The 11,261-nt window shown below is 51.0% G+C and overlaps 1 protein-coding gene across 1 annotated transcript in view; it reads left to right on the forward strand.

Moving 5' to 3' along the window:
• The first annotated feature begins 5,677 nt into the window (after positions 1-5,677).
• Positions 5,678-11,261, forward strand: part of CFAP74 (cilia and flagella associated protein 74) — a 53,637-nt gene continuing 48,053 nt past the window's right edge. Inside the window, exons 1-6 of the mRNA XM_024760322.1 lie at positions 5,678-5,741; positions 6,342-6,426; positions 6,509-6,649; positions 6,937-7,035; positions 7,863-7,967; positions 11,035-11,181. Of these exons, the coding sequence (XP_024616090.1) occupies positions 5,678-5,741; positions 6,342-6,426; positions 6,509-6,649; positions 6,937-7,035; positions 7,863-7,967; positions 11,035-11,181 (641 nt within the window). The remainder of the gene's footprint in view (positions 5,742-6,341; positions 6,427-6,508; positions 6,650-6,936; positions 7,036-7,862; positions 7,968-11,034; positions 11,182-11,261) is intronic.

Below are 11,261 nucleotides of genomic sequence, written 5' to 3' on the forward strand. Positions count from 1 at the left end.
CCAGCATTTATTGTTTGTAGACTTTTTGATGATGGCCATTCTGACTGGTGTGAGGTGAAAACCTCATTGTAGTTTTGATTTTCATTTCTCTAATAATTAGCAATGTCAAGCGTCTTTTCATGTGCTTTTTGGCCATCTTTATGTCTTCTTTGGAGAGATGTCTATTTAGATCTTGTGTCCATTTTTTGATTAGGTTGTTTGTTTTTTTGATATTGAGCTGCATGAGCTGTTTGTATATTTTAGAGATTAATCCCTTGTCGGTCGCTTCATTTGCAAATATTTTCTCCCATTCTCTGGCTTGTCTCTTCATTTTGTTTGTGATTTCCTTTGTTGTGCAAAAGCTTTGAAGTTTAACTAGGTTCCATTTGTTTATTTCGTTTTTATTTTCATTACTGTAGGAGGTGGAAGCAAGAAGATATTGCTACAATTTATGTCAAAGGGTATCCTGCCTACGTTTTCCTCTAAGAGTTTTATAGTATCTGGTCTTACATTTAGGTCTTTAATCCATTTTGAGTGTATTTTTGTGTATGGTATTAGAGAATGTTCTAATTTCATTATTTTACATGTAGCTGTTCAGTTTTACCAGCACCACTTATTAAAGACACTGTCTTTTCCGCATGGTATATTCTTGCCTCCTTTGTTGTAGATTAATTGACTGTAAGCAATTTCTGGGCTTTCTGTCCTGTTCCATTGATCTGTATTTCTGGTTGTGACTTCTTTTTCCCTTCTGATTTTCTGTATTTGGGCCCTCTCTCTTTTTCTCTTCATGAGTTGGGCTAAAGGTTTATCAATTTTGTTTATCTTTTCAAAGAACCAGCTCAGTTTCATTGATTTTCCTGATTGTTTTTTAAAGTCTCTATTTCATTTATTTCTGCTCTGATCTTTATGATTTCTGTCCTACTGACTTTGAGTTTTGTTTGTTCTGCTGTCTCTACTTAGGGTTAGGCTTTAGGTGTACGGTTAGGTTGTTTATTTGAGACTTTTCTTGTTTCCTGAGGGAAGCTTGTATTGCTATAAACTTCCTTCTTATAACTGCTTTTGCTGCATCCCACAGATTTTGGATTATCTGCTTTTCATTTTCATTTGTGTCCAGGAATTCCTTTAATTTCTTCTTTGATTTCTTCAGCGATCCATTGGCTGCACTCTAGCATGTTGTTCAGCCTCCACATGTTTGTGTTCCTTGCAGTTTTTTTCTTGTAGTTGATTTTTAGTCTCATAGCATTGCGATCATAAAAGATGCCTGATATGATTTCAATTTTCTTACATTTATTGAGACTTGTTTTGTGGCCTAGCATGTGATCTGTCCTGGAGAATGTTTCGTGTGTACTTGAAAAGAATGTGTATTTGCTGTTTGGGGAAGGAATGTTCCAGATAGATCAATTAAGTTCATTTGGTCTAATGTGTCGCTTAAGGCCAGTGTTTCCTGATTGACTTTCTGTCTGGACGACCTGTCCATTGATGTAAGTGGCCTGGGAGTCCTGGAGTAGGAGTATCAGCCCACTGGTGGGCAGGGCCAGGGTCCAGGGCCCAGGGCGTCCTGGGGCTGGTGCTGCCTGCTAGTGGGTGACGCTGGTCCCGGGGCTGGTGCTGGGCAGTGGTGAGTGGGACAGGGTCCTGGGCCCTCGGGTGGACAGCGTGAGGTCCTGGGGTGGCTGTGGGCTCAGGGAGTCTTAAGGCAGCCAGCCTACTGGCAGGTGGGGCTACGCCCCTGCCCAGCTCACTGCTGGGCCTGAGGCATCCCCATACTGGTGCCTACAGGCTGGCATGCAGGGCAGGTCCTGGCGCTAATAAGCCAGAGGGAGGATTCCGAAATGGCACTTGCAGCACCAGTGTCCTTGTGTTAGAGCTGCCACCAGTGTCTGTGTCCCCAGGATGAGCTGCCCTGGCCCACAGCCTCTCCAGGAGGCTCCCCAAGATCAGCAGGTGGGTCTGACCCAGGCTCCTCTCCATTTCCTGCTTTTGTCCTGGGCCCTGAGCACGTGAGATTTTGTGTCCTTTAAGAGCGGCGTCTCTACTTCGCACGGCCCTCTGGCTCCCCTGGAAGGAAGCCCCGCTCACCTTCAGAGCCAGATGTTCTTCGGGCTCGACTTCCTGGTGCAGGGCCCCCAGGCTGGGGAGCCTGACTTCTTGGGGCGCCCCTCTGCGGTTGTGATTACCCCGTGCTCAGCTTACCCACCTGGGGCTTTGGGTCTTGACTGCGCCGCGGCTCCGCCCCTCCTGCCCCGCCTGTTGTGAGTCCTCCTGTACATCTTCAGGTGTAGACGGTCTTTTCTTCTAAGCTTCTGCTCTTTCTCGTCACTAGTTGCTCTGTGAATAGGGTGATTCTGTGTCCACGGGAGAAGTGAGCTCAGGGGTCTTCCTGCTCCCCCATCTGGTTTGCTTTTCTCTGTTTGTATTGATTTGGGCTGATTAATTTGCTCAGAGAATAAGCTTTGTCTGATTTTAGTTCTTTGAAATTTGTTGAGTCCTGCTTTGGGGCCGGTAGATAGTTTTTGTAAATATTCTGTGTAATGGTTTAGGGGAGCACTTAAATTTCCATAGTTGTTTTTGTTCTTTGTATGTCTGTGGGGTTCAGTTTGTTAATGAGGTTGTTTAAATGTGTGTCATTAATGACTTATTTTATCTGGTTTTGTTGTCAGTTCCTGAGAGAGGCGTGTTAAAACCTCCCACTGGAGTTTGTACTTTTGACTCTTTCTCCTTGTTCTGCCCGCCTTTGCTTTGTTTATTTAGTGGCTATGCGTTTGAATACACGTGGATTTACCACTGTTGTATCTTCCTGGTGAGCTGAGCCTCTGGTGATGACCTGACCCTCTTACTGCTGTTACTGCTTTTTGCCTAAAGTATTTTTGTCTGCTTCTAGACAACGCCACCAGCTTCCTGTTACAGTTTCTATATAGGGCATCTTTGTCTGACTTTGAAAATGCAGTGCTTCTGTACGTTATTGCTTTAGAATTCTCTTTTAAATAGTAAAAAGTGGGCTTCCCTGGTGGTGCAGTGGTTGAGAGTCCGATCTGGGAAGATCCCACATGCCGCAGAGAAACTAACCCATGCGCCACAACTACTGAAGTCCACGTGCCTACAGCCCGAGGTCCACAACAAGAGAATCCACTGCAGTGAGAAGCCTGCGCACCTCAATGAAGAGCAGCCCCTGCTCTCCGCAACTAGAAAAAGCCCGCGGGCAGCAACGAAGAGACCCAGTGCAGCCAAAAATAAATAAATAGTAAAAAGTTAGATTTTTGTTGTTTTTGGTGGTTGATAAGACACTTTTCTTTAGCTTGGTCACTTCATCTATTTGTAGTCTTGTCTTCACTTAGGTTTTGACCTGATAATTTCATCACGTCAATTCTTCAAGACCCTTAAGACAATTAAAATACAATTTTTCCAGCATTTTTGGTTATTTGCACGCTGGCCAGCCAATTCTCAAACAGAAGGTCCATGTGCTTCTTAAGCACATTTTAGCAAATCTCTGTGTTTGATCCCACTTCACCCGCACGTCAGAGGCGCCCGGCTCCTGACCCCCAGGTTGTGCGATGCCCGCGGGGCCTTGGGGCCCCTCACCGCGCACCCTTCCGCACGCTGGCTCCTGTTGTGTTCCCACTGTTCCTCTCACGTCTGCCTCATCCTTGTAGACTCATGTCCTGAAAACACTGAATCCTGCCACGGTTGTTCTAGTGAGGATTTGAAGGGGATCAGGGACCCCCTGTCTGGAACCACCGTCTTTAGCTGGACGTTCAGAGCGTGTGTGGTTTGATGTTGTCACTGCAGGTGGAGCTGTGTGAGACGTCCCTCCTCTTAGCAGAGCGTCACCCTCGGGGGGCGTTGGTTACACTGTGTTTGATATGCGATGTGATGAGCTCATGGAACTCACGAGCCCAGGGCCGCACGCGCTGGACCACTTTGCAAGCATCTTCTGAAAGCCCCGCGCGCACCACCCGCAGGCTGGTAGACTAAGAGCTGTCTTCAATTGGGAGGGATATTGTTGGTATTTTACAAGATGCCTCAAAATTCTGCCTCTCAGGGCTTTAATGCACAAAGGGGTTTTTTGTAGCATTTAAAAAATAAATGACTGGCATTGACTTATTAATGATTTATCAAGGAAACATTATTAGGCTTTGAAAATATTTTTCAGTGACTTATTCTGGAGCAGTTGCTAAATTCAGCAATGAAAACAAACTGGTCTACAGTTTCAGCACCTCGTCCACAATATCAACATTTAATATCAACATCTAATATCAACATCTGTACCAAGTTCTGCACAGGCATCTCCCAATGTTCCCGAAACGGTTATCAAACTGTAATGAACATTGTGAAACCCCTTAGGAGTTGTCTCTGGACTCTGTGCCTGCCTTTTATTGAGACAACGTGTACACGCTCTAACGAGCACGCAAATTAAATGTTCACTAGTGTGAATTTGACACTTGTGTACACCTGTGTAGCCACCACCCAAAACAAGATGCAGACCGTTTCCGTCCTCCCCCCAGTTCCTCGTAGCCCCCCGCCGTCCCCATCCCCTGCCTCTGACCCAGAAGCTGCGTCTCATTTCTATCGTCACCCTTTGGTCCTGCGTGTTCTGGGGCTTCATACGTGCTCTTCTGTGTCTGGCTTCCTGCACTTAACGCTGTGTTTCTGAGATTCATCCGTGGTGCTCTGTGCGTCAGACTTCCTTCTCTTTATCACTATTATTCCTTTGTATGAATGTGCCAGAATCTGTTTCTCAGAATCTGTTCTCATCACGATGGACGTTTGGATTGTTTCCATTTCGCGGCTGTTGTGAATAAGGTTGCTGTGAGCGTTCCTGTACAAGTTTTTTTGGGGACATACTTCTGTTTCTCTTGGGTAAATACCTCACAGTAGGATTTCTGGGTCCTATGGTTAGTATATGTTGATAGCATCTAGTGTTGTGGTTTCGTATTTGGTGTTTTTGGTTTGGGGCGTTCTAACAGGTGTGTAGTAGTGTCTGGTTATGGTTTTGATTTGATTCCCTAGTGACTAATGATGACAAAGTTCCATGAGCCTATGGTCATTCGTGAATCTTCTTTTGTCGTGTCTGTTCTAAAATTTTTGTCCCTTTTCAGTTGGGGTTTGGACTTTCTATTGCTGTTATTTAGGAGTTCTTTATATATAATCTGAGTACTAGACCTCTGTTACATATATGTGCTGCAAATATTTTTTCAGATTCTGTGGCCTCTCTTCATTTTCTTAATGTCTTTTTTTTTAAATATGCTTTGCTGTTTGTTTGTTTTGTGTTTTTTTTGTTTTTTCTAAGGTGTTGGGGGTAGGAGTTTTAGTAATTTATTTTTGCTGTGTTGGGTCTTCGTTTCTGTACGAGGGCTTTCTCTAGTTGTGGCAAGCGGCGGCCACTCTTCATCGCGGTGCGCGGGCCTCTCGCTATCGTGGCCTCTCTTGTTGCGGAGCAGAGGCTCCAGACGCGCAGGCTCAGTAGTTGTGGCTCACGGGCCTAGTTGCTCCACGGCATGTGGGATCCTCCCAGACCAGGGCTCGAATCCGTGTCCCCTGCATGAGCAGGCAGATTCTCAACCACTGCGCCACCAGGGAAGCCCTAATGTCTTTTTACAAGAGAAATTGTTAACTCTTATGAAATCCGGATTTTTAGTTTTTTTTTAATGTGTCATCTATGTTTTGTAAAAATTTTTGTAGCTAATTTCTGCCTCCCAAGATGGAAGAAGATGCCAGCCTGTTCCCTAAGAAGCTTTTGGACGACGCCCCCCTTGTGGAGGATGGTAATTAAGAAAGGTCTTTTCACAAATAAGACACGTTTCAACACACAGAAGACAAACGATGTGCTTAATAGTTGCCCTTTAATTTCCTTTTTTCAGAGAGACCACATCTTTTAAACTCATATTTTTTCTCAAAAAGGTAGCTTATATTATTCTGTGTTTAATGAGAAGAAAGATCCACGTGGCTGAGACTTTGAAGTTCAGTGGCCGACTGTAGTTTCCCAGTTTTTTGTTATTGCTTAAAATGGCAATAATGAACCTGTTGTATGTAACCTGAAGAGCCTGGTTTAAGAGCAGCAGCTGGATTTCACGTCTGCCTTTGACTAGTCTGCTCTGAGATCTTGTCATGTGGCCTTTAGAAAACTCCACTCTACGCTCATGAAACAAGGGTGGGAAAGACAATAGTGTTTTGCTATTATTATGAAAATAGTTTTGACTTTGCAGACCCCTTGGAAGGGTTCCCTGGGCCACACTTTGAGAACCACTGCTCTGAGCGGCCATCCCATCATTGCCCAGTTTGTGTGTGTCAGGATTTACCCTGGAACTTGAGGCTTGAAGGTCTCCATCTGCGTTCTGTTGTTTTAACTCTCACTCTATTTCTAGAAACAGATGAACTGGAGGATCCGGAGTTTGTGCTGGGCTCTGTCCCTGGGGAGGCTGAGAACAAGGCGGACCCAAGAAGCTCCTGGTAATTAACCCGGGGCAGGGGGAGGGGGAGGGGCAGGACGCGCTCCCCACGGGATGGCAGCGGGCGTCCTTTCCATGTTAAGTCCAGGGAAAGAGCAGAATGCAGACAAGAGGAAGCAGAGACCAGCCGTCCAGGACAGAATGCAGGCCTCACTCCTGCGGAGGGACTTGAGCCACCTAGACCAGCTGCATGAAGAGAAAGACCTTTTCATTCAGAAAACGAGGTGAGCGGGGCGGGCCGGGCTCTGGCCGGGGCCCATCTGTGCGGCGTTTGCCGCCCTCCAGTCCTGTCTGATTGACGGCGACACTGCAGTGTGTTCTCCAATGTCTGCAAAGAAAAATTTCAAACACAGAAAAGTTGAAACTTGAAGGCAAATTGATGACATCATGAAACTTTACTCCTAAATGCTTGAGATGCCCGCAGGAGAGCCTGTGCCAGCTGCCGGCCCCGCCCCGATCGGAGCGCCTGGGGTGCAGGGAGTCGCTTACGGATGCTGGCTCCAACTTTCAGGGAGGAGCTGCGTGCTTGCCGCTGGAGGATGGGGCTCCTCGCCAAGCAGCAGGAGAGCGTGGCGGCCGGCCTGGCTGCGGAGAGAGCCGCCGGCAACATGTAGGTCGGAGGTGGGGCCCTGGGGCCGGCGGGCGCGGGGGTGGGGGCGGACCCACTTCCCGGCCGTGTGGGAATCGGGCAACCCAAGTGGACATCAGGAGTCAGGTGGCCACGAGTCAGGAGGGGCGGTCACTTTGAGGCAGGTGGCCAGGGGAGGCCTCCCTGAGGAGGGGACCTGCGGGCTGGGAGGTGAGTGGTAGGGACAGTGGCAAGATGGCTGGGGTGGGGCATCGAGTGCAGGGCCCGGGGCAGCAGGCGAGGACGCCAGGTCACGTGCCCGCAGACCAGAGCCCTCCGGTCAGTGTCCCTCCAGGCTGCCCTCCGAGAGACGCCCCCGCCCTCTCCTGACCGTAGAGGGGTGTCCTGCGGGGCGGTGCACCTCTCTGTCCTGCGCCCGCCCACCCACCCTGCTCATCTGAGCGTCCCCGCGAAGTGGCTACATCTCAGAGTGTAACTGGGCTTGGGTGCCCGGGACGGCAGAGGGAGATGAAGTAGGAGGTCTCAGAGTGGGCTCGGCCAAGACGGCCTCTCAGTGGCTTTTTGGCCCCTGAGATGCCTCTAGTCGTTAGGTGAGTGTGCGGGTCCTTCCTGAGGGGCTGGCAACCAGGGGGCTGGCTCCACATCCTTGGAAGAATGAGAGGCCAGTGGAGAGGGGGCGGGAGGGGGCAGGAGCGGGCTCAGATCAACGAAGTGGGCCCAGGAGAAGCCTTCCTCCGGCCACAGCCCTGCCCTCCCAGTCAGCCTGTTTAGAGGAAAAGTCAGGCGAAGGCATCGCTGAGCCTGAAGGCCTGCAGCCCCCGAGGCCCTGACCCACTTGCCCTCTGCAGGGCAGCCGTGGGTCGCCTCCAGGAAGCGTTCCAGCGCCTGCGCTCAGAGCTGGGGAACGAGGGGGACCTGCAGGCGAAGATGACGGCCGTGCTGCAGGACAGCGTGTAAGTCCAGGCCGTCGAGCAGGGACGGGTTTGAAGATGAAGAATGACATTTTGTGCTTGACTTTCAAGCTGCCTAAAAATTGAAAGGTAGCTGAGACTTTCCATGTTTAAGTGTTTTGCGCATTCTCCACGTTTGTCTGAGTTCTCAGGAGCTGTGAGATCAGCTTCTTTTTCCTTTTTTCCTGCTCTTTGAGCCTCCAAAGAACGACCAGCGTGATTTTTAAAAGAGCTTTACACCTTTTCTGAGAGCATTCCCCCCACCCCGGCGAGGAGACGGCTGTGCTGTGTCAAATCCTGTACGCGGAGCTTGTCTCGGCAGCTTCCTCTCTGCACCAACTGGCACCAGGCTGGTCCCCACCAGCGCCGCAAAGCCCCCGGGGCCCTGCCTGTGTCGGATCACTGTATGGTCCATTTAGTTTTTTAAAAAACTTCTAAATTTTGAAACAATTTCAAATTCACAGAAGAGTTGCAGAAATAGCACCAAGAACCCCCGGTGTCCCCTTGCTCTCCCCACCATCCCGGTGACACTTCACACTTGGAGGGTTGCATGGGGTCGCCCCACCTCCAGTAGGAAAGACCCTCAGTCTTCCCGTGACGCTCGTGACCTTGATGGTTTTGAAGCATCCGGGCCACGAACCGTCCCCCAGGTTGCCTTTGTGTGATGTTTCCTCGGGGCGGTGGTCTAGAATCCCCCAGGTGCTGCCCCCCGCCCCCACCCCTGCCAACAAGGCGTACGATGGCCACCGGTCCCATTTCCAGTGGGGGAACTTTGGTCACTTGATCGAGATGGGGCGTGCAGGGTTTCTTTTTTGGTTTTAAAGTTTACACATTTTTTAAAAATATTTATTTATTTATGTGGCTGTGCCGGGTCTTAGTTGCGGCATGTGGGAGCTAGTTCCCCGACCAGGGATCGAACACAGGCCCCCTGCATTGGGAGCACAGCGTCTTGCCCATCGGACCAGCAGGGAAGTCCCACGCAGGGTTTCTTCAATGCAGAGTCACGCTTTTCCTTTGGAAACTAACATGGAATTTGTGGTACATACTGTGAGACTGGAAAACCCCATCCTCATCCCTTTCACGCTCTGGTGTTTGCATTTATTGATGCTTCTCGCTTGAATCAGTTATGATGATGGTTGCCAAAGGGCGATTTTCTAACTCCGTAATTCCTTCTAAATGTACGAGTTAGCGTTCCGCTGTAAAGAACAGCGTTCTCTTCCCCATGTTTCTTTATGTGTCGGTGTAGACTCTTGACTTCTGTTCTATGCAGTGGGTTGTAACCTGCTCCATCTTTTTTTTTTTAATTAATTAATTTATTTACTTTTGGCTGCATTGGGTCTCCGTTGCTGTGCACGGGCTTTCTCTAGTTGCTGCGAGCGGGAGCTACCCTTTGTTGCGGTGCGCGGGCTTCTCATTGTGCTGGCTTCTCTTGTTGCGGAGCACGGGCTGTAGGTGCGTGGCTTCAGTACTTGTGGCCCGTGGGCTCTAGAGCGCAGGCTCAGTAGTTGTGGCGCACGGGCTTAGTTGCTCCGCGGCATGTGGGACATTCCCGGACCAGGGCTCGAACCCGTGTCCCCTGCATTGGCAGGCGGATTCTTAACCACTGTGCCACCAGGGAAGTCCCATCATCATTATTTATTTTGATGCTCCAGTCACCCCCAATTGGGCCAGTTAGCACCTCTTTCAAGCAGGCTCCCTGTCGTTCTTCGAGTGCTTTCTGGGGTAACGACGTGTTCCTATCCCACTTGTTTCCTGTCCGCCCTAGTCCTAGACCTAGCTGGTTGTCCGGACCAAGCCAGAGCCTTGGTTTCTCACAGGGGAGAGTGGTGTTTAGGGACCTAGGGCTGGGCGCCAGGTGGCCCCACTGGGAAGCACGTGCATGTCTCTGTGTGTCTGCGTTAGAACCAGGAGTTGACACCCGTGATTCCAGCTCCAACAGAACCAGAGGTGCACCCTCATCTCCCCTGTCTGATGGGACACTTCTTCTCTGACAGTTGGAACCTGTCATTACCTTCAGTGTTTTTGCTCGCGTCTCCTCCCGCCAAGTACCAGTCTGCTGACCCTGCCCCGCTGCGGCTGGCCCTGACCCCCCATAGCCCACCTGCCTGCCCCTTCTCATGTGGGCGTGGCTGCTGCCCATTTACTTTCTTTTTAATCAGCTTTATTTAGGTCTAATTTATATGCAGGAAAATGTATGTCAAACGTCCCTTGTGCATCCTGTCCGTCAGCAGTGCTGACCCCAGGTGACCGCGGGTGTCCTCTGCCCCTTAGTGTCAAGTGTGTGAGACCCTGCAGTGTTTACTCCCCGTGCCCGTCTCCTCCATGCCACACAGCAGCCATGAGAGGCATTCATGTCCTCGTGCATGGCCGGTGTCTCCCTTCATGGCCGTAGAGTCCACTGCTGTCTGCTTCATCACTGAGCAGGGCAGCCCGGGGGTCTCACTGGCTCCCGTTGGAAGCCCACCTGGTTTCCCTTCCTGGTCAGCATCCCCTTGGACCACGTAGTGACCCCTTGAACCTATTCTTGGGGGGACGTGACTTCAGGGCCCTCCTGTGTTGCTGCCAGTCTGTGTGCCCAGACTCAAGGGCACCCCAGGCCGCAGGGACGTCGATGAGTCCCCCCAAGTACGGGCTGAGGGCAGGCGGCCCACGCAGCAGGCGTCTGCTGTCCCCAAGGGCTTCCTTCAGGGGCACGTGTGAACTTGGGGCTCGGTGGCCTAGATGGTGTCACTCATGGTCACTGAGCACCTGCTGAGTGTCAGACCCCGATGTAAGCATGTAGGGTCAGCAGTGAGTAAAACACTTGGAGTCCCTGCCTGTTTTCATGGGAATGAGAGGCATGTAAGCAAAGCATGAAGCTCGTGGCGGGTGCCACGTGGCACGGTCATTGCGTCCCTGGGCCCAGAGAGCAGGGCTTCAGGGACAGAGCAGGGCAGTGTTGCAGGAGACAAGGGGCCTGGGTGTTGGTCAGACTCGGTGGCGGAGCCCTGGAGTGGACGCTGCGCGGGGGGCGTGGCCCGGCTCTCCAATCCCTTTGCCAGCGTAAACAGAAGCGCCTCCTGTTTGCAAGGAGCGCCATGTGGCACATGGAGATCCAGGAGAGGCAGCTGGAGGACGCCCGCAAGTCAGCCCGAGCAGAGGCCCCGGCTGCCAGGAAGTGCCTCCAGGAGAGGGGGGCCTCGGGGAAGGCAGAGCGGAACCGGCTGCTGCGGGTGCGGTAGGTCCAGGCCTGGGGCGCACCCTCCCACCCCACGCCTGTGGCCCCCCGCCAGGCCCACGCCTGTGCCCACCCCGGCC

The sequence above is a fragment of the Neophocaena asiaeorientalis genome, unplaced genomic scaffold, assembly GCF_003031525.2.
Source record: "Neophocaena asiaeorientalis asiaeorientalis breed wild unplaced genomic scaffold, Neophocaena_asiaeorientalis_V1.1 scaffold489, whole genome shotgun sequence".
Classification (NCBI taxonomy): Eukaryota; Metazoa; Chordata; class Mammalia; order Artiodactyla; family Phocoenidae; genus Neophocaena; species Neophocaena asiaeorientalis.